This window comes from Ceratotherium simum, chromosome 5, assembly GCF_057802395.1.
Source record: "Ceratotherium simum simum isolate JZ-2026a chromosome 5, ASM5780239v1, whole genome shotgun sequence".
In the NCBI taxonomy this organism is placed as follows: domain Eukaryota; kingdom Metazoa; phylum Chordata; class Mammalia; order Perissodactyla; family Rhinocerotidae; genus Ceratotherium; species Ceratotherium simum.
Window position 1 is genome coordinate 68,937,321 of NC_141904.1, and position 24,154 is coordinate 68,961,474.

General features: G+C 38.3%; 1 protein-coding gene across 1 annotated transcript in view; it reads right to left on the bottom strand.

Moving 5' to 3' along the window:
* Nucleotides 1–803: 803 nt before the first annotated feature.
* The window catches only part of MDFIC2 (MyoD family inhibitor domain containing 2), an 81,783-nt gene continuing 58,432 nt past the window's right edge, over nucleotides 804–24,154 (bottom strand). Inside the window, exons 2-3 of the mRNA XM_014788548.2 lie at nucleotides 9,569–9,790; nucleotides 804–1,063 (exon numbers count right to left, since the gene is read on the bottom strand). Coding sequence (XP_014644034.1) covers nucleotides 804–1,063; nucleotides 9,569–9,790 — 482 coding nt within the window. The remainder of the gene's footprint in view (nucleotides 1,064–9,568; nucleotides 9,791–24,154) is intronic.

Below are 24,154 nucleotides of genomic sequence, written 5' to 3' on the forward strand. Positions count from 1 at the left end.
GAAGAATTGATTATCTGGGGTCATTTTCTTGAAACTTGCACATAATTCCCATTTATACTCATTAGAATAAAGAAGAGCCTTTCTGTAACAAATTAAGAATATGCGTAACCTGTTATGACATAGTCATAGACATATAATAATATGGTCTAGAATTACAGTACTCTCTCAAAGTACATCATATTCAAAATTCACTGGAGATGTCTTAGAGACATCTGTTGTAATTACAGGAACATGGTTTCTAATTCATTTAATTCCCTTTCCTACCTAAACTGTACATATAAGTGAATTTTAAGAGACTGTATAAATAAATTTTTAATTACAAAATGATGTTATACAATACATTATTAATAATAACCAACAATGCATAATGTTTATGCATGAGTCCATTAGAAAGACAAGCTAATGTATGTCAATTCTAAAAGAATGCACTAATTTGTCCTGAATTTGTGAATGAAGTTGAATCCATGATGCAAGCCAATGAGTGCAATAACAGAGTGGTTTAGCATGCTGTTTTATAGTCAAGAAACATCTTGTACCTATGGCATTTAAGAGGTATTTAAGATTTGTTCGTCACATGTGATCAAGATCTTATTTTTCAGTGAGCCATGCGGTTGTGAAATTTGGAATGAGACCGTTGAGTTGACAATACTAGCTTTCCCAGACAGGTGCAGAATAAAATGGTCGAGAGCATCCAAGAAATGTGTACAGTCCTTACGTATCAGCACATGGAAATCACAGTCTCATTGTAATGGAATTTCCCTGCTCGGCCAAAGGGTCTGTCAGAACGTGGTTATTTCATGGCACTAGCGGTAACAGATTTCTGAAATCTCCATGGCCAACTCCAGACACTCGCTGGTCTCGTAGCAAGGTTCAAAAAGGCTGCAGTCCACGTCACAGTTACAGTTACAATCGTTCCGAGCGTGGCTTTCATCCGAGGTGTGGTGATACCTGTGAGAGGGGCAGCACAGATTGGTACACACCGTTTCGCACATATCGGGGAGCATCAGGAGACAGTCCCAAAACTGGCAAAACAGACAGGTGAGGATAAGGGAGGCACACTCCTCTGTTTAAAGAAGAAGAAAGAAAATTAATAATGGCACATATGGGGGCGTCTACAAAGGGCAGGCGTGTGTGGTGGTATGCTTGATAACTTTACAGCCAACTCTCCATTATTTATCCATGTTAGGGGTAATGTACACGGCTACCCTCTCAAGCTCCCCTCCCCCATGCCAGTACTCACTCTACTTAAGTAATTGCTTTATTAACTTCCTGAGCATTTCCTCTTGATTCCATGTAATCGGGTTATTTAAAGTGCTGTCACTTTTCTAAACTTTATTTACTTTGCTGGCAGGGAAGCCACACAACTAGCCACCTGTCTGGAAACCTTGCAACTGTCTGAAAAACAGCAAGTCCTCCCCCAGGTGCAGGGAGCCTTCAGGAGCAATCAGAGTTGGGGACAAGGAGAGACTGCACAAATTTCCAGCTACTTGTCACAAGGTTTTCTTGTTTGTTTGATGTGGATTCTCATAAACCTGCCGCATATTCAAATGCGAGTGAAAAACGTATTTCAAAACCTAATATAAACGATTTTTTAAATAATCATAGTTTTTTTAATTATATTTTATTTTTAATCCCTGTCTCTTTTTTTCTCCAGTTATGTAAAGCCTTGATTTTATATTCAAGTTAAATGAAATACGTCATCATATGCCTAAAAGGGGATAAATCTTATCAATCCTCTTTAAGAAAATTGGTTTAAAAATTTACTATGCACAGTTGTAAAAATCTGAAAAGTATCTCTAAGGCATTGAAGGTAATTGGTAATTCAAGCCAAACAGCTGTGATGGGTTATAAATTATTATATTTTTTGTTTCCATAAAGGGAATTAGTTAGAAGATGTAGCAGTTCTCTTGTTAAAATTATAACTTTTCTTTTTTTATTCTTAAGTTAAAAAAGTCTCCGAAACACGTGAGGGTTTCGTAAAAGGCTAGGTAAATGTTCCCGTGATATATCATCTAATTAATTAAAACCAGTATCCTCAAGATTGTTGATGGTTGAACATTCTAGCACGAATTGGAGCAAAATTTCTTCCTTCTGTTAGGCTTATCAATTGATTCAAGTTAGACTTTCATAAGGATTTATTTTTTTTCCCCAATAAGAATGTTAATAACTTTTGGTTTTCAAACTTGGGCCCACTGAGACTGTACAAGCCCACAGGAGAGATGTTGCTCTCTCAACCAAGTGTTCTTAGGGCCCAATTCATTTACTCCGAACGGTATTTTCCAGAAAACTTTTTTCTTTTATTGTTCATATACTTGTTAATCTTTAAGAGAAAGGAGAACATGAAAACTTGCTCCATAAGGGAACTAATATTTTAAAGAAAGCCATTTCAATTTCTTTTAAAAACACTGTACAAAGGTCTAAAGTGAGTCCTGAATCTAGGTGAACAGGAATCTTCTTTCCTCCCTTGGTTCCTCCCTCCCTCCCTGCCTTTCACCCTCCTTTCCCTTCTTCGCAGTAAGCTGATGGTAAAGAACCACACCACGACTTTTATGACAACTTTAATTGCCATATATTGTTGCAGGTGCTGTGGTCATTACTCAGTATTTATAGTTTAGGCAGCATATTCCATAATACCTCTATGATGTATGTACTCATCTCTTTGCCAGACGGGGTGTATTTTTATTCACTTGGAGCCAGCTTCTAGCATGTGGCCAACTCACCCATATCTCATAAGTCACCACAAAACACCCACAAAAATTCAGAAGTGAGTTAGTACAGTATATAGACTCTATTTTGCGTATGCATTTCTGAAGAGAGCATGTTGGTGGTCAAAGATCTGGGGCATAAAACCTCATCAAGTTTTACCAATGCCAGGACTGCTACTATAGCAGCCCCTGGCAAAGAAGAGCGTCTCAGTAGAAAATATTCCAAGCAAATGCTCCCTGATCCCTCAGGCTGGAGGCTCAAGAGACTTATACAGGCTATGACCATAGAAAAATGATCCTACTAGATTCTGTCCTTTGCAGATGCAAGGTTGAAAGTTTGGTTTGGAGGTGAGTCGAGTTGGGTGCAGGGTGACTTGTGAGGATAGAAGCTGGTGTTTCAGGGTGTAAGGAACCTGTTTGTAAAATGGCCTTATAATTTCCTGAGGGCATATAACTTTTTGGTTCAATTCCTCTTGCCAACGTCTCTTCGGGTTGGCAGACTCTAGAAGGCTCTCCTTCTGATGTGTACCGTAGATTTTATTTACAAAAAAATGATTTGGCCGAATCCTTTGGCCAAATTGGCATTTGTTTCCTTCCACCTCTATTTTGCACTTGAGAATAGAGCCCATTTTTTTCTGTTTATAAGTCAGTCCTTTTTATTTGGTTATAAAAGGTAGAGCCTCTTGCCCAAAAAAACACGGCCACGTTAATGAATTGAAAACAGATTTTTCCAAACTTTCAAGCGTGTCCCATGTTTTTCCTAAAAGACATATTAAATAATTCTACACAAGTGGGCAAAACTGTTTTGCATATGGCTGGTTTTTGTTTGCACAAAGTAACATAAGCAGTTCAGGGGAAAATTTGCAACTGTTTGAAAGGAGCGTTAGACTTCTCATTCTCCTGAATGGGTATATTTTCCTTTGCCTGCACTATTTCTTGGGGCTTTAGTGTTTAATAAACATGATATTTACAGTCATAGCCCATGATCAGCACCCCTTCTCTCAGCCCCCACCAAAGAGAATGCCATGCGTCTAACTGCCTGTTTCACATCTCTTCTGAAGTGTCTTCCAACATCTCACACTCACCAAGGCCCAATTGCCTTACGAATCTCCCTCTTTCCCCCATTCCGCAAACCTGCCCCTCCTCTGGTTTTCCCTTGTGAGCAGCTCCTGAGCACTCAGATGAATTCCGCAGAACGCTGGGACTCCTTGTCATTTTCAATTCCTCATCATACCCTCTCATCCAATTCTTGGCTGAGTTCTGCTGATTCTATTTCAAATTCGTATTTGAAATTCATAAGCCTCCATCCCCCTCCAGTGCCACTACCTTAGTTCTAGGCACCATCAGCCATCATTAGGTCAACAGCAATAGCCTCCTATCCAAGATGCTGCTTCCACATGAGCCCGTCTCAAATTCTTCAGCACCTGTGATATTTTTAATCAGAAATTAGAACAACTCACTCTCCCCTTAAAGTCCCAAATCCTTGCCATAGCCTGCAAGACCCTGTATGATCGGGTTCCTGCCTATGTCGCTGACTTCTAGTCCTAGTCTCCTCCTCACTTGCCGCACTCCAGCCACGCTGGCTAAATTTCAGTTCCTGTGATGCACCTAGCTCAGGGCCTTTGTACATGCTCTATCTTTGGCCTGTGTTCTTACTCTCCCCTCACAACTTGACTAACTCCTACTCAACCTTTGGGTCTTTAGCTTAAAATACTTTCCTCTAAATCACATCCTTGCTGAAACTCTCATAGCACTCTGCTTTATTTTTTCTTTATGGCACTGACCACAGGATGATATTAAATTAATTAGTTTGTTCATTAGTTTCTCCTCTACTAGAACCCAAGTCACAAAAAACCCATATATTTTGTTGAATGAATGAATCAATGAATAATAAGAGATAAGTAAAGTGATCCCCATTTTTTAGATGAAAGGACTAAGGCTCAGAGATTGTCACTGATTGTCCCAAATCTTTCAACTATAAGGTGCTAGAGCAAGGATGCAAATCTAGGTCTTTCTGGATCCAAAGCCCGTGCTCTCTTTCCCATTGTTATATGTGTCAACTGTTTCATGGAAAGCAGATTTGCAGTCCTCCATCCTTTGTATGTATCTCACATGGGTCTTTAAATACCCCTGAGCTGAGTGCTATTACTATTCTTGTTTTATAGAGGAGGAAGCTGTGACGCAGAGAGTTTAAGAAACACAGGAAGTGGTGGGGCCGCCATTTGAACCCAAACTGTCTCCTCCAGAGCTCTTAACTCTGAAGCTGGCCTGCCCTTCCCAACACTCACACTTGCTTGCATTCATGGTGGAACATGGTGCAGGATGCTGCAGGCTTACTAGTGCCTGCTCTCCCTCCGTTCCCTGCTCTTACCCTGCTCCGCTCTGCATTCCCAAGACTGCTAATGTCTATTTTCCAGGTCCCATCAAGTGGCTTCTAGCTGGCTCCAGTCAAAAAGAGGCAGCGACAGGAAGTGGGAGGGTGGGAGGAAGGGAAAGCCTGGGGTATATCTCCTTCCCTGTCTCTGCTTTGAGTGGTGTCTTTGGCAGTATTTGTATCTTCTCCTTGGTTTTATCTCTTTCTGAATGCCCTTCTCTCTGTGGCTGCTGCTAATGCTGCCTACTATTGGTCTGTCTAGTAATGGTTAGTTACTAGTGGTCTACGAGCTAATGTCAGTACTAGTGGTCTGCTGGTGACCCAGAGGGACAAAGGGAAGAGGTGGCAGAGCCTTCTTATTGTTGCTAAGTTCTGGGTGGCCTCACTGTTCCGTTACTTGGCTTTCACATCTTCTAAAACCTTTGTGACAAGTTCTCTGTATATTCAATTCCCTTATGGAACCACCTGGCATCCTGGCATAGGTTCCAATTGCTGCTGTCAGAGAGCCCTTCTCATGTTCCCACTTCTTACTTTCTTAAACTGGATTAAAGATGGTTTAAGATGGCTCCAAGACCTGCAGGCCTTACAGCCCAAGTGGTATTTGGCTGTGAGCAAGAAGCCTGACAAAAACCCTCTGAGGGTTGTTTCATTTCCTTTTTACACCCCTAGGGTACCTTTAGGACATCAGGCTCTAATGTGCTAAGTGATACCCTAATGACACTGAAGGACTAATGCAGCCTCCAGAAGTGCTAAATGTACAACTGGGGATTAGCTAATTAAGAGAGAGAATCTGCCTCATTAGAAAGAACCATGTTTAATTATAGCGGCAAAGGTAACAATGCAAGGAGTTTCCACAAATGTATCTGAGCTCAGCCTCGAGGTCACGGTCCTGTGATTCCTGAGTTTGCCCTCCCGGCTTTCCATCTTGCCACCATGATGCCTGGGATTCAGAGGAGGGAGGACAAGAGGCAGCTTTAGCTGCCCACTGTAGTTCCTGTAGCATTCCTCAACTCCAGAGACGTCCCTCCTGCTACTTTGGGAATCATTGTCTGAAGTAGCAAGAATATGGTTCTTCCAGAAGTGACCCCACATAAACCACAATCTCCCCTCCTCTCACCCCAAAACAAAGTAAGAAAAGAAAAGAAAGCAAAATGAACCTGGCCCAAACCCAGCATTCTAATACGTTAATGGTTAACGTGTTATCACAGAATTTGACGTAATAACAAGATTCGTGACACAATGGCTCTGACTGATTCCTGAAAGTTTTTGGTCAAAAAGTACAAAAATTGGTTCCCACTCCCCCAACATTCTGTTCTTTAAAAAAAAGGTCTGTAATGTAGAATGGGAATAAATAAAGTGTGACTGAATGCCTTTCTCTAGCTGGGGTATCATCCCTGATGTTATCAATTTTAATAGCTACTTAAATATGTCAAAATCTATTTAAGTTCAGACAAGCACAACTAACGTTCTAGTCATTTCTTTAGAACTAGAATGACTAGATTTGGGTGATACTTAGTAAATTTGTGCTTATGTTTTTTTCTGAGCAAATGAACTGAAATAATTATAAAATTGAAACATTTTATAAGGTGACACTATTGCATTTAATTGTATGAAATTTACAGTGTAGAAAATGTAATCATTTTATTCAGTAGTCCATGGTGTAATTAAGACTATTCTTTTGAGGTATCTTGTATTTACGATTTTCTTCTTCCACCTGGTTGAGACGTCTCAAATTCAAAATTATACATCAATTAGGTCTAGTCTCAGGATTCTTTTTAAGGAGCCTGTTTTCTAAGATCGTGTGTATCCCTGGTTTTATTATCCATGAGGATGCTTTTGCAATCAGAACAGAGAAACAGAAGCGAGACACAGAGAGTGCTCTGGACTTTATCCATTTTCTTCGGGAAAGGGACCACACAGGATGAGCCACGATTTCATAATAAAGTAATGTTGCAGCACATAGTGTGTGATGTACAGTAAAGATTCTTTTAAATTCCCATCAGAGCACACACCATGAACTGTGCTAATGGATGTAACACATTTTACAAAATCTGCATGGGTGAGATTTTTCCATCCTATTTTAAGTGGGGGAATGTATATAAATAATAGATATTAGCAATTAAGCATCCATTCCTATGCACTCATTTATACATTTGAAAATAAATTAACCACAAACTACATGAAAGTGAATGCAATCTTCTCTTTTCCCTTCTGTTTCCCCTGCTGTTCCTTAAAGATATTTCTGTATTATCTCAGTACGAACAATGACCCCAGCTCTCAATTTCTGCATCCTTAAATTAATTACTATCAAAATTTCCCTAAAATGAAGTGAGTCTGACTTAACTCTTGATTTCCTTGATGTTTGCTGTTTAGGATAATGAGGGCTTTTTACCAATATTTGTGAGCCTTAGTCTGGGTGTTTTACTCTCTCTTTTATCCAGGTACCAAAAACTCTACTTCAGTGGGGGGTATTTTTACAATGGGGAGGAAATGAAGGATGGGCTACTACTTGTGTTGTCAGCTTAAAATTGGAATTTCCTGGGTCGTACTGGTCTCAGCCCAGACCTCAAGAAAATAGTCTAACTCAACTGTTGTCACGAATTTTCTTTGCTCTTTTGAAGAAAGAGTAATTGATTCTTTTCCTGCATGAGGCTCCTGAATATCAGTTGTGATTTTTATGGAGTAGTCATTTTGGCCCTTCCCTGAGAATACAAGGATTTGGGTATCAAGCTAGCTGCACTGGCCCTTCTCATTCTCCCAGAATCCCTGATAGAACAAGTCAGAGTAGTTCTGGAGGGGCACTGTGTTTTACTGTGTGGATACGAACAGTGGCAGTTCCTAATTCTGGGATCATTACAACCAAGAACCATTACAAGTAAGATCCATGCATCCCTCATACAATCTGATAAGATGCTCTAGCATCAAAATGCTTTTGCAGAGAACTCTCCTGTATTGCCTGTTTTCTTGATTAGCATCAAACTTTAATAAAGCCAGAGACTTGGGAATCATCTTGGATTTGAGGTCGTAACCTGGCAGTTTACAGACCAAAGTTGGCCCAAAGCTGTGTGTTGTTGGGAGTGTCTGGGGCTTCATAAAAGAAATAGAACTAATGTCAGCACTTAAAAATTTGGAGACTTCACATAATACTCTAGATCTGGCAACTCTGGGCCTATATTTCCTTTTGGCAACTATCAACTGGAGCTGAGTAGAGGCATTGAGCTTTCGATGAGACATGTGTTCTTCACTTTGACATAGTCCTCACCGATCCCTATTATTTACTTCCAGTTTGCTTTATTATTCATATTATCTCCTGGCAACCGCAGGCAATTGTGTCTGTAGCTTCTGATCTAAAGCTTCCATGACAACATTTGCACAAGACACCACATATATAACATATGTTAGAAATCTTCCCTCCCTTTACTTTCTAAAACTGTAGTCATAATAAAAGCAAAAATTGAATATCTATTATGTGACAGGTTTTGTACTAGATGCTTTACACATGTTATTTCATTTGATCTTCAAAACACCCTATGGTGTGTTACTAGCTCCATTATATAACTGAGAAACTGAGATTCAGAGATGGTAAAAAACGTATCCAGTTTTACACAGTTAATAAATTTCGGAGCCAGGAGTTAAACTAATGTGATTCCAAAGTTCTGTTATACAAAGTTTATTTAACTTTTTTTCTCATTTTCAAAAAGTAAATATGACTTTAAATGTAAACCAGAAACTATACACTATTATATTTTCCTTTGGGAAATTCCTAGCTTTCTTTAAATGCAAATGTAGGTATTGAACACTACAAAATTCTTGAATGGTTTATGTCTCCTGTAAAAGTCGCTGCAAAGTTAACCTGAATAAAATTCCACGTCTTGATGTGGAGTTCATGACTTTGAACTTGACTGTGCTCATCATTTAGCACCAAATCAATCTGGCTTTGCAAATGGAACATGCCTTTTATGTCATATACAGGGATGGTTTGGTGTAGGTTTGCACTGATCAAAATGCCTAAGAAATGATATTACCTAGAGGAACCAACACTTTTACACAGGTTGCTGATGTAAGCATCTTGATATTTTATACAGTCTATATATACACATTTCCAGCATTTCAATACCATTCCACTCTGATTTTACTTCCTCTCATCCTCGAGTCATGGGCTGAGTAGTCCCAGATCTGAGAAGAGAAAGGAGTTTGCCATTTTTCCTTATCCACTTCACAGCCCCACAGCAAGAATGATTACACCTCACCCCAGCTTTTAAAAACAGTTTGCCTCCGATTCCCAGCTTTGAGAGCAAACAATCTGCCAAGCGCCTCATAATTGCAAAATGACCTTGACATGTGTCATTCACCAGGGTTTTCAAATCGAAGTCTTCCTGTTTAATATTCATAAAAAATTTTTTTTTCCCCAACAGCATATGTGATGATTTTACAGGGGCTAGGGGTTGAGGAGCTTTATTTAGAGATGGGTTGATTCTGAGAAACATACCATCAGTGTCTCTCTGATGAACTGAAGTATCTGTTTGGAGGTAGGAAAATTTCGTTTGGCATTCTTCAAGGGAGGACAGTGATGTGCTGGATTCTGACAGTTTTTTCTCACTGGGGGTTTCTTTGGCTGGTCCATCTGTGATATTGAATTCGGATACTGAATTTATAACAATAGCATTAATGGGTTTCTCGTCTGCATGCTTTTCATTTGTGAGTTGCGTATCTAGATGAAAAAAGAAAACACACATACACAGACTCACTGTAGTTGACATGACCTAGTGATCTAAGAATGGACATTTGCAGAAAATTTCACATTCTAGACGTTTATAAGAGTGAAGTCTTATTTAAAAGAATGAAGCATTATTGAGTAGGATAATTTTGAATGAAAATATAAGAATAAAAGAGGGCAATAATTGCAAAACTTTACACATGAGTTTTACCTATCACAGTAATATGTAACCCTTATTTCTACTGTGGGTTTTCTTGGTGATGGGTGGAGCAAATCAAGGAATTTATCACTTGGATCAACAAACTCTCGAAGTATGTTGTCAGCTTTCTGTCATAGGGTATTATGGATCTGAGAAGCAATAAAAAAGTCTGAAATGCTGGGAAGTACTGCTCAATAACGTGTGTGATCTCTATCAAGTCGTTTTATTTCTTTGTTTCTACAAACCTCAGTTTCCTCCCTTGCATAAGAAAAGAGGATATGGGTTAGGTCTCTACTCAGGTGATAGTCTAAAGCTTTGGGAGTATGCTTCTTGGGAACATGCCTTATTTCCATATACCCACCTGGCACAATTGTTAGAGATGTTCAGGGAACCTCTAACAAACTCCTTGTCTGAGATTCTGGTTTGGAGAGGTATAGAGAAGGCTGAGAAGACCTAGGTGTTTCATGTATTTTAGAACTCCCGTATGTATTCATTCATTCCCACATGGTAATTGAGGGTCTGTTATATAACAAGCACCGGGCCCAGCAATGGGGATACAGTGATGACTAAGACAGGCATGGGCCCTGGCTTTCACAAGCATGAAATAAGTTAGCAGAGAAATAACCACTTAAGTTACAATATTGAGGAGTGTGTAAAAGAAAGCATGCCATGAAAACGTGTTAGAGAGAGAACCAGACTTGGTAGTGGTGCAGTTAGTTTGTAACTTATCCACATTCATTAAACAGAGTCCTAAGATCAAGAAAAGTGTTCATAGAAGGTATTCTCAAACATGCAGCCAGGCCGATTCCCAGGGACATCTTAAGACCTAAACAAGTAACAGTCCTGGTGATTTGACGGCACTATTGGGAGATGGTAAAGATGCATTCTGGAGATTTACATTCTCATTGCTAGCGCAATGCCTGGTTAATTCAATTGTGTTCATTGAGTGCCTGAAATAAATAATAACATTGGCAACCTGGTTTGATTTTACCATGCTTACACAGCTCAGTGCAAGAAATATATTCTTGCCAAGTCCATTTTCATTGTCATTTCAAAAGTTTTTTCTTAGTTTGGGGCAGATAGAAATCTCTACTTGGTCCCACCTCTTAGGGCAGTGGTTTCCAGACTTGTCTGCAGAGTAGAATCACCTGGTAAGTTTTTTAAAAATTTGGAATTATTTTTACAGCTTATGAAGCCCTCTCCAACAGAGTAGATCACAATTCCAGGGGATTTTTGAAGCTCCCCAGGTGATACAAACATGCAGACAAATTTGGGCACCACTGCCACAGGGGCCTTCTACTTTTGAAAGTGGAGGAAGGAGAGAGAACAGCCCCTGACCTGTGCATCAGTGATTTTCAGAAACCAATCATGAGATAATTGCTCTCTGAAGGCTCCTGACTGGCACAGGAGCTAACAGTATGGCACACACAGTTGCCTTAGGCCATTTTTGTTTTCTTCAGAGCCTACAGCCTTGGCTTCCAACAATGTTTACTTTTTATTCCCTACCACTTGTGCTGCTGGCCTTCAATCTCTTAGTTGTGATTTGACTCACCCTAAAAAGGATTGGCAGAAATAGGGGTTCAGGAAAATATCTATTGTTGATGGCAATTAATATAATATTGAATAGATAGAATTAGCTCAGCAGATTGGGAAACTCTAGGCTTCCTATAACCCAAGAAAGATTTACCAAATTAATGATATGATGATGATAATGATTATGATAAAAACAATAATTAGTTTATTTTTCTTACTTGGGTATCAAAGTGTCCAGTAACCAGCTAATATCGCATACAGCCATTCAATGCCTTAGGACACTTAGAGTAATATTGATTTTTTGGGCTAGATAATTCTTTGTCATGGGGAGATTGTAGGGTCTTTAACAGCATCCCTGTCCTCTACCTACTAGATACCAGTAGCACCCATCACCCTGGGTGATGACAAACAAAAATGTCTGTAGATATCGCCAAATTTCCGCTATGGGGCAAAATCACCCAGAGTGAAAACCAAACCACTGCTTCTTTATACACATGCACACATACACATATGTAGTTGCATGCATTTAATGTCAAGTTCCGTGTTGCCACTTACATACCTTATTTAACTTAAGTATTACAAAGACTCTAGGAGGTAGATATTGTCAGCCTCCTTGAACAGATGGGAAATGTATAAATTGATATCTCCAATTAACAGATAAATGATGGTACCAAGGCTTAGATAGTTTACCTAGATAATTTGCCCAAGACTTCCTCATTAGTAAATGCTAGAACTGACATTTGAACCCAGGCCTGGTGGATTCCAAAAGCTTTGCTCTTATCCTGGTCTCTTTATATTACGCAACATTTTCTTTGATTTGTTCTTAGGTTTATCTCTGCTTCCTAGCTGCTGAGACTGCTCATCAGCAAAACACGCTTCACCCTAAATCCAATGATATGTCACCTACCAAAATCGAGCCTTGCAAATAGCTTAGTTTTACAGATGCGTCTTTCCCTGAGCAGTCTTTGCAAACCAAGACTACCTTCTTGCACCCTCGGGGAAAGGCTGTTCATTCACAGCTGCTTTATACTGTATATTAAAGAGCAGCTCAGAAAGAGCTGATAGATGACGAAACCTTGATGAGTAGAGATTGCAGCGGCTATTTACGTACAGAATTAATTAACAATCAGTTCAAATTATCACACGTAGTCAGGCTGCATGTAATTTAAATTGCTTTTGCACACAGTAATTCAGTAGCAAAAAAAAAAAAGTTGGATAGAGGTTACTGGAATGTAAGAACATGCAGAGAATATAGTATACAGCCAAGTGGTATATGATTCTCTTTTTAATTTTGCAACAATTATAAGTATAGCATTTTGAATGTAAGTGGTATGCTACATTAAGCAACCATTTGGAGAAACTAGCTTGTACTGAGAGGATTTTATGGAGAAGTTAAACTGCCATTCATAAAGTTATTTTAATTCTATATCCCTGTTTATATTTTTATTTTTTTCATTCCCCAGTGGGAACTATCTGTTGCTCATTAGAAAATCATCTGACATACACACATTTCAGAACCCAGTCTGTTCAACCCAGAATTCTGACATCTGAAGTGAGTCACAGTTTTTGGGTGAATGTTGCTGACATCTTCCATCTTTTATAGATGGAATGCTAACAATAATCTCCCCAGATTCCTTCTTTTGCGGTGTTATTTGACATCATACCCAAAGTATTATAAAGTAGCATAAGCTAAAAGGAGAAACACATGAAAAGTGGAATCACATCTTCTGCAGAGAAAACTATTTTGGAATTAAATAGGGAACTCGTGAAACTATATTTGGGATGTTATACATAGTTCTTGACATTAACTTAGAGAAAATAATTTTTTTCAACAGAAAAAAAACCACCAAAATTAGGACAAAAATTAGAAGCTCAAGTATATTTCTTAAGAAAAAAATTAAAGTGTATCTTGAAAGTCAGTGAAATAGAAAATTCATGTTTGGGCTAGAAGTAATTGTGAAACCAATGGGCATAAACGTAAGTAACAGAAAAGACAGACAGTTAATTAATTTTTTATTACCATTGAGCAAATGTTATTAATTTAATTCAATTAACATTTATTGAGTACCCACATGCAATAGATGAATCAATGTGACAGGAGCTATTAATTTATTTACTTTACGTTATTAAGGAAACATTTTAATGATTTTCATTTTTGCTCACTAAATGTGACTTTGTAATTTTTGCATCCATGTATTCTCTATTTAATTCTATATATATAAATGCATTCAAATTGTGAATAAGTAGCATCTCTTCTTTCCTGGCTCCTCTGATTCTATTCTTGTTTATTCCTTTCCATCCCTTCCCGTTCCGTTTCTCTCTCTCGGTTTAATTCTCTGCCTGACCTTCCCTGTCTCTATTATTGGTTTCTTTTTTTCCTCCAGTTCCTTCAATATATTTATTTCTCAAGACTTTGTCCTCTTAGTTCCTTTTTTGTACCCTACCCTTGAAGGTTCTATTTGTCCACACTCACAACTTAATTATTTTCTTTGTGAAGTTGGCCCCTAAATCTCTATGCAGTCAGTCAGCCAGCCAGCCAGACAGACTTAATGAGCATAATCTATGTGCCCAGCCCTGTGCTAGGTGCTGGGGAATTCAAAGAAGAATGACAAATAGTCTTGGTCCGCAAGAGACCCATGGTCATCACAAATTGCAGTCACAATCTTGTAACTGACTATTGGATATTTTATTTGAGTTACCAGCCAAATCCTTATAATTATTATGTCTCTTTCTACTTATTCCCTCATTCTTCTCCCCAGACTGGGTAACTCTGGATAACCCTGGGGAATTCATAATTCAGTTTATTTTTATTGTATTGTTATTTTTCCAGTTCCCTAAGCTTAAAAATAGTCTTTGACTTGCCCCATCCCTCCATCCAATCATTTACCAGTTCTTATTTACTCTTCCTTCTAAGTATCTCACAAGTCCATGTCTGATTTTTCATTCCTATCACTATCACTCAGGTTTAATCCTCTGTGTCCTCAAATCTGGGCTATTTCAGTAGCAACTGGTCTCAACCATAGTGACGACCCTCCCCAAGACATCTTATACACTATAATCAAAATGATGTTTTGAGCACTATTCTTCTGATCATATTACCCATTAAAACACACACACATCATGCACAATACAAAATGTTAATAGCTCATTATTACCTGAGTATTTTCCCATTCTCTTGTTCTCAGTTAACCTATCTATTTTATTGCCAAATTGCCTTTTGAAAATGATGGCTTGTTGTTAAGTTTTTCTTGTGAGCAGTGAACTCCAGAAGTGTATATGAGAATTATTAGATAAACTTTTAAGGCAGAATGATTTAATTTTACTTCTAGACCAAAATGTTTAAAGTGAGTGTATATTTCAAATGTATGGACGATTTTTTGTGTGTGTGTGTGAGGAAGATCGGCCCTGAACTAACATCTGCCAATCCTCCTTTTTTTACTGAGGAAGATTGGCCCTGGGCTAACATCCACGCCCATCTTCCTCTACTTTTTATGGGATGCCGCCATAGCATGGCTTGACAAGCGGTACCTCGGTGCGTGCCCAGGATCCGAACCGGCGAACCTTGAGCCGCTGCAGCGAAGCGTGTGTACTTAACCTTTTGCGCCACTGGGCCAGCCCCACACATGGCACATTTTTAAAGCTATAATGGTGAATTATATTTTCCCTTGGATTTAAACTATACTCTAGCTTAGAATCTAATACTGTAATTATATATGTTTGACATCACATCAAAGCAGACAGGTGACATTGCAAGGTATAAGCTACGAAACCACTAACAAATAATCATGGTTAGTGAAAGTAGTTAATTGAAGTGACACTGTAGAGGGGAAAAAAAGTTTTTTCCTTTGTATGTAAAGTTTGTAAAGTTTACACTAATGTCAGAAATGACTTTTTTGTTGTTATTGTTAGAACATATGGACTGTATTCTCCACAAGTTGGTAGGTAATAACACAATACACAAAATATGGGAAAGCATTCAACATAATCAAACCTGGTGAAAATTATTAGACAGAGCTAGAGTCACATTTTTTAGATGTGTGGAGCACTATTATTCTTATGTTGAGTAAAATTTGAGAACTGATACTATGGCTAAAACAGAATAAAATTAAGATGGTAAGAATTCCTCTGATCTGACAAAAGCATAATGAAAGATAATTGATACTCAAAGAAGCTGTGTTTTTTTAAAAAAAAAAAAACATTTTCTTTTTTGGAAGCTGAATGGGATAATTTTCTCGAGCTGAAGGATGAAGGCTTCCCAAAATATCCTCACCTTTTTGAAATGAATGGAAATAAGTAATTCATGGAGTGTTCCATTTCTATATTCTGTTAGACTGGACAAAACAAAATCTTGGGTTCATTAAATCCATTTTGGGGGGGGGTGAGGAATAAAGGAGATTATTAGACCTTTTTTTCTTTGATTTTCAAATGCCAGCTCTGGTTGGAAGATGTCATTTAAAGACTTTCACGTTAAAGCAGTAGGTTTATATATCATTGCTTTAATTTGTCTTCTGCAGCCCTTCAACTAAAACTCTGCTTCAAAGAAACATTAGATGGAATGTTTATCAAGGGCCCTGACAAGAGGACATGTTAAGCCTTTTCAATCAGCCTTAGTAAATCTTTTTTTAAAAAACAGAGAAAAAGCAAAAAAATATTATTTCTCCAGAAATAATAGCAGTGAATGTTTAAGGTGAAAAGGATTAAACAATAAGAAAGAACTAAAAGAAGAGTGAACACAGCCCCCTCCCCAAGCGTCCTTGACACTAGCAAAGTAATTTCGGTCTTTTGGGGCCGAAGTGGGTTTTTTGGCCTAACTCTTCTAGATAATTACCTCAGTTTTCTGCTTATGACTATATTTTGCAGTGTAGACGGATGTAGGCTAAGTGATATACTTTTATAGCTAGATACTAAGCTGTAACAAGGAGCAATTCACTCCTAGGAGGTGGTTGAATCTTCTTCAGACATGAAAACAGTTTGCAATTATGAGTCTCCATTTCATTTTTATGCAGTTATCTTCAGTTTAATGTTTGTATAAAATGTCTCAAGAAATAAAGATTATGTTATCTCAGAAAAAAAAATTGGCTAGCAGTTCTTATAGCTTCATGCACTTGGATTGGTGATAGGTGTAGGGCTCTGAAAAAATAAATGAAGCCAATCAGGCTATAAACTCATGCATAATTGGTATTACATATACAGTTGAATTTTTTTTACTGTCAGTGTTTAAGTGTAAATGTTAAAAATTAAACTATAATTATTCAAAATATTCTCTATTATGTTAAAACCATCACAATTTATTCAACCCAACTATTTGAATGTCACTTAAATTCTCTTACTTGCATTATCTCATTTGAGGCTCACAAGAGTTTTGCAAAGTATTATTATCATCACTATTATATGAATGAGGAAGTGGATGCAGGGTTAGAGAGTTTAGTGGTTTGTCCAAGATTGCCCAGCTGGTAAGGGACAGACCTAGTACTTGAACTTAGATCTCATTCCCGTGCCAGTTCAACTTTACATTCACAAATTGCTTTATGAAACCAGGTACTCTGTTAAGAGATCAAGATACTTTTCTGGAGTGAAACTCCCTTGTCACTTCTGACATTGTTCTCTCCAGATTAATCGATCTTGATGATATCTGATTAGGAGGCACTGTATGTATATGCTCAAAACCAAAACTCCTACTAGTGATTCCATTTTCCAGACTTACCCCTCAAAGCCCAGTGCAAGTGTCACCTCCTATGTGAAGCTTCCTATAATGCCCTCTACTTCAGTTGAAATTAATTTTTCCCTTTGGGAGCCCCCAGAAGCCTGAGTTGATATCCTCATTATAGCTCCTACTTCAGTTTATTGTATTGTGGTTAATTGTGGATGTATCTCTCTTCCCTGTTCTATTGTGAGCTCCTTGAGGAAATGCGTGCTCCATTCATCTTCAATTTCCTAGCACCTAGCACAGAGTCTGGCAGAAAGCAAGTGCTAAATAAATTTCAGATGACTGATGAACTGACTGACAGATTGAATGTGGGGTGTCTCAGCTTTCAGTTGACAATCGACTCATTTTGCCTGGGACAGGTTTTCTGAGCACATCTTCCATTGGTCTTCCTCCCCCACTTTCGCTATGCCAGTTGATCCTGGTGCAAGTCTAAAAATTCTCTCTATATATATCATATATATAGTGCTTCTAAGATGTGTCACTCACTCTTCTAGGACCTTTGCATATATTAACTCATTTAATACCCAGCAACCCTATGTGATAGGTACTACTAGTGTCATCACCATTTTTTGGATGAGGACACCAGAGCACAGGGATGTAAAGTAACTTACCTGAGGTCCAACCATTATAAATGATGGAGCTGGGATTTTAACTAAAGCAGCCTAGCTCCAGGTCCATTCTCCTACCCATTGGGCTATAATGTCTGTCTAGATAGAGACTTAAAAAGAAAAACAATGTTGGGTTTTTACTGAATGTATTATGTGTTACCATTATATCATGAGTATTTCCCTACATCCTAAAGATTATTAAAAAATATACTCAGGTCTCAGCTCAAATGTCACCTCCTCACAGAGGCTTTCCCTTGCGCGAAATCTAAAGCAGTAGTTTTCATTCAGGGCAGATTTTGCCCCCCAGGGGACATTTGGCTGGAGACATTTTTTATTGTCATGACTGAGGTGGGTACATTTAGTGAGTAGAGGCCAAGGATGCTGCTAAACATCCTACAATGTACAGGCACCCTCCCCCGCCCCAAAAAACCCCCATAAAGAATATGCTTTCAAATGCCAGTAGTGCCGTGGTTGAGAAATCCTTATATAAAGTGGTCCCAAGCCTTCACCACCAGCCACTTCTACTACCTCACTGCTTCATTGTCTTCATAGCGCTTTTCAGTATTCTGAAAATGTTTTATATATTTATTTACTTGCTTATGGAGTACATGTCTCTTTTACCTTTGGCTAAAATATCACCTTTATGAAAGCTTCGTCTGTATTAATTTTTTATTTTTATTTTTTGTGAGGAAGATCAGCCCTGAGCTAACATCCATGCCAATCTTCCTCTTTTTGTTGAGGAAGACCGGCCCTGAGCTAACATCTATTGCCAATCCTCCTCCTTTTTTTCCCTTTTTCTCCCCAAAGCCCCAGTAGATAGTAAATGTCATAGTTGCACATCCTTCTAGTTGCTGTATGTGGGACGCCGCCTCAGCATGGCCGGAGAAGCAGTGCGTCGGTGCGCACCCGGGATCCGAACCCCGGCCGCCAGTAGCGGAGCGTGCACACTTAACTGCTAAGCCACGGGGCCAGCCTCTGTCTCTATTAATTAATTGCTACATCCTAGAAGAGAGCCTGGGACATAGTATGTACTTAATAAGTAAGGAATCAAAGAACACATAGCATTTCTTGCATGGTGTATCATAAATCATTTAACAATTCTCCTATTCAATGAAAATGTAGATTGTTTCCAATTTTTGCTATTATAAATATTCTTAAACATTATTTTGATGAATATTTTCATATATGTGTTTGTTTATGTAGGTTGAATTGATAGGGAAGGACTTATTGAATTAATGGCCAGATTTCTAAAGCTTTTACTATAATTTACTAATTGTCTTCCAGAAAAATCATGTCAATTTATACTCATACCAGCAGTGATTGGGAGAAGTTTTTCGGCTGTTTTCTGGCCAATTCTAGGTTTTGGAATTTATTTCCAAATAATTTATTTATTTTTATCAATTTATTTTTATCAATTCAAAAAGAACTTTGATTCAAGTTTCCAGTTTTCTACATCTGAAAAGATAGTCTTTCACCATCATGAGAGGTAGAAGATTTTTTTCCATATTCACTGCCTTCCTGGGGAATTTTTGTTCCACAACTAGATTCCTGGGTAATTCTGAGTTCTCCTGCATTATACAGAATTAGGCAGTTAAAGGCACTCATTCTGTGTTTATAGATCAATAAATTCTTGTTGAAAAATATTTATTGGATGATTGACGATTGGATTTGTTTATTTGGCTGGTTCTTGTCTATGTGTTGCGTGGGCTCTGAGGCGACATATCGGTTGACAGACTTTGGAGGCCCCCTGTGGGCTTCTAGGCCTTGATGGGTTAGTATCCATCTGTGAGACATGGATATAAATGTAAGATAGGGATAAATCTATACAGAGGCCCTGGAGAGACGAGAAGTCAAACCACACTAGAAGGAAGAGGCAAGAGGTAAGAGGAGGGAGTGAGTGGAGAAGAAAATCACATGCTTATTCACAGCTCCTTTTGCCCATTGTGTGCCCAATGTATCATGGAATCTATCAAAGGCCTAACTGGGGGCTTAAGATCTATTTTCCTGGCGGCCCACCTGGTGGAAGTTTAGCCCAATGGTCTCCAAGTGGCATATATATACCTAGGGAGGGTACAAGTCTATCCAATGGGGTTAGAGCATCTATTTATGTTTATTATTTTTTGAAATCCTGATATTATAGCTATTTTTGCATATTATATAATGTATATAGCAGTTAATATAGCAGCATATGTATCCATTGTGTGTGTATGTATATACATAAGGTGGGCTTGCCGTTTTGCCCCTTTTTTACTAATAAAGATTTACAATAAAAACTTTGGAGACCACTGGTCTAAGTAATAGACTGAGGTCAACTCACTACATCTCTCTCCACCTGAAGGAAATTCAATTTTCTTACGCTTCCATTGGTACCCAGGGTGTGGTTGCTGGAACATTTACAGCCACAGCAGCTGCAGTAGTGGCCTGAGTAGACTTTTCCTCTGAGTTTCTATAGTGGTAACAGGATTAACAGACTCTATTCTGGAAGTACTTGGGTGGCGTAACACCTCCCAGCAGAACTATTCCTGACAAGGATGTGCAGATGGAAATGCATATTTATGTCACTTAAAGCCTACCAGAGACACAAGGATTTGAGCTATAACAATAAATAGAAAAAAAAATCTCCAGCGTTTTTGGTAACCCATGCTCAAGCGCATTGACTGTGCTTGGCGAAAGACCTACAGTGTGCTCTTTGTCCAAGCATAAAATATTCAGCATTCAAGCATGTTAAGGTAGAGTATCCTGAATATATTTTAGAGTGTTAAAACAAGCTAGCTCAAAGTTAGGTTAAAATTTCAGGTCTTAAAAATAACAGGACAATTCTATGAAGTGTTTGGGCCATTTCAAGAAAAAAAAAAAGTCTCCTTTAAAAAAGAGTGTTCATTTGTTCCATTTACTAATAATGATAAGTTTTATAAAATTATTTCCAAAGGCCAAATAGTCATTGCAGTCAAGCCTTCCAAGTTTAAAATAGTCTTTATAGCATTCCTTGATATACTTTCTTCTAACTTCCTCCTCCAACACCTCTGACAATATAGAAAAAGAAAAATGCTCACATCCACAAAATATGGGTTTGATAGTCTTGGGAAAAATTTACACTTCATATCAAACCCATTAGAATTGAACTGAAGAATCCCATCAGTCTGGCTCTGCTGAGAGTGAAACGAACATCCTTGGTTTCCCATGTTCCTGGTTCAGAAATCAATATTTTGTGTCAACCAGAAAACTGGGCAGCCACCTCTTTTGAAGAGGTGTGATTTTGATCTGACCAGAGAGCTATAGTTTTTGTCACTCTAGCCAATCCAGATATAATATATTATAACAAACAGAAGAAAATTTTCAAAAATTGTTCGAGCTTCTCATTAGTTTGCACAAAGAACTCTGAAGAAAAGAGAAGATAATCTTAAGGAGCAAAAAATTGAGATGAAAAATCTACAAGATAGATCCAAAGGAACATGGTGAAATAAGAAAGATTCTGAAGAAGTCAAAATTGTAATTACAGAATTAAAATCTACATTAGGGGCAGTAAAACACAGAATTGACACTGCAGAAAATACCAACAGTAATGTAGAAAGCAAGTATGAAAAATTTTTCCACGGTTGAAAAGGAAAGGACAAAAGATTAAAGTTATAACGGTAAAAATGGTGTGAGACACAGGGGTCAGGGCATATACATCTCATCCAAGAGATAAAGAGTTTCCAAAAGAAGAAGCCAAAACAATTTAAATATAAGCTTTGTTCAATGGTAATCCTGTGGGCCGGCCCAGTGGCATGGTGGTTAAGTTTGCGCACTCTGCTTCGGCAGCCCAGGGTTCACGGGTTCGGATCCCAGGCCACAGACCTAAACACCACTCATCAAGCCATGCTGTGGTGGCATCCCATAAACAAAGTAGAGGAAGATTGGCACAGATGTTAGCTTAGGGACCACTTTCCTCAAGCAAAAAGAGGAAGATTGGCAATAGATGTTAGCTCAGGGCCAATCTTCCTCACCACAAAAAAAAAAAAAAGATAATCCTGAGGTATATGTCCTAAGTAGAAACAATTTTTAAGTGTGTACCTCACTGCCTAAAATTAAGTAAAAAGAGACCCACAATCCTGGAAAGTATTTTGAATTATGAAAATAAAAATCATTTTCAAGCACCCAGACAAGCAAAACTAGATCATATATGAAAGAAATGTCCTGAGGTTGTCGCCCAATTGTTCCTGCACGAAACTAAGTGCCAGAATACAGTGGTGTGATGTTTTTAAAATTCTGAGGGAATAAGATCATCCCTGATAATTTTGTCCTCAGTCAACTTGTCTTTTCTGTGTGAAAGTACAATAAGGTGTTCTCATCACATATGATCAGAAGAAAATATACTCCTCTTAAAAAAACCAACAAAAGCTTTCTTGAAAAAATTAGTGGAAGTCATATTTTCACTTCCTGAGAGAGCAAAACAAAATTAGAAACTGAAGTTTTGAAAGGCTGAGGCAAGGAAAGAATGACTAATTGTGTTGAGGAACCATCAATTGGAACAAAATCGAAATCACAATGAAAGCGTTGAGGTGAATTTCAGCATTGAAAACTAACTCTGACCAAAGGCGACAGAGCCAGAAAGCAGGAAGTGTTTGGCAGTGTTTGGTCTCCTTGTAGGATGGTGTCTGAATGTAATGTATAAGGAAACCTTTGCATCATTAATTTTTATTCTCCATTATGCCAGTAACCTGGAAAGTACACGTAAGAAAGATTCTCTGACAAAACCTCCACTCACAAAAGTAGTTTCTGAATTTTCCGAATGTCTGTAATGAGCATGAGTTTTCCAAATTTTCTGAATCTTTCAAGTTTTCTTAAATGAGCATTTTAATGCAAAAGCCCTTCATAAAATCTAAGAAAAATATATTTTTTCATTGAAGAAATATTCCTTTTCAAAATGACAAGTTAAAAATAGGGCTCTTTAAAATGAGTGTTAGAAAGTACTAATGTGATGATATGGATTAGAAACCAAGATGGTCAAATAGAAACATTAGCGGCTAGAGTGATCAGTGTGCATACGCTGACACATTGATAGCTTTAGTCTTTGGAAAGTGTTATAAGTATTTCTTTTGTTTAATGAAAAGAATGATGAAGGCAAGTATTGTATGTCTTTATTCTTTAGTGATTCTCTAAAATATTTTCATAAAGAAAGGAGGAAGAGAGAATTAAGGCATTTTGGAGAAGACCCTGGAGCTAGTGAACGTTTGAATGAGGAAGCCAACTCAGAACTATGTGGGTGCCGATGAGGTCAGAACGAGGGCAGCGATCAACACAATAATAATGGAGTTGTACAGCACTTTGAATTCAGACAGTGTTTTCATAGCCACTCTCTCATTTGATATGCAGTTCCTTCCCTCCGGACAGCACCCTCCGATACACGTATATTTGCGTCTCCCAATTTTGTGAATGCCCTTTACAAGTGTCATTCTTTCTGCTGAGAGTTCCCTTCTTCTTGTCTCACCTTACTGAACCCCTAATCATCACTCAAGACTCAGAGGCAATGGTTCTTTATTTACTCAACAACTGTTTGTCAATTGCTACTATACTTGGAAACCCTGCCAGGTACTGGGAATGTGGGATGAATGAAACCCATTTCCTGCCCTCATGGACATTTCACCTTCTCTGAAGCCTCTGTTGATTTGCTAAATAGAAGGTCATTTCTGTGCTTCCATGACGTTCTGTTATAAGCATATCTTTCCCACTGTGAGAGAAGGGGCCTATGCCTTTGTATTCCTGAGCTTGCCATAGTGCTTGCCATCAAGATTGAATGAACATAGATATCTACCAGCTTACTAAGTGTTAAGTAATGAGATGTTTAAATTCTGGTTCTCTGGCTTCTAGTCCTATGCACCTTCCCTGTATTATATTGCATCCCAAGTAGGCACAATAGTAGCCAACACTGGTGAAATATTTTCAGATAAGAAGTTTTCAGGCATGAAGTTCTTTGAAAACTCAATAGAGTTATAGGATTTTAGTTGTGGAATAAACCATAGGTGTCAGTTAGTTTCATCGCCCACACACCAATTCATCCATTCATTCATTCATTTAACACCTGCTATAATAACAATAATGATAGCTAACATTCGCTTCCACTATGAGAAGCTTTGGCTAAGTGCTTTAAATGAATTCTGATTTAATCCTCACAGTAACCCAATGAGGAAGTTGTTGTAAGTTCAGTTTTCCTAGTGAGGAAAAGCAGCTTGGAGAGGACGGCAGCTGTGCCTTATTTGTTGTTGTATTCCTAAGCTAGTCAAGAGTGGAGTAAGAATTTGAATTGAGGCGTTTGGAGGCTGCAATCCTTC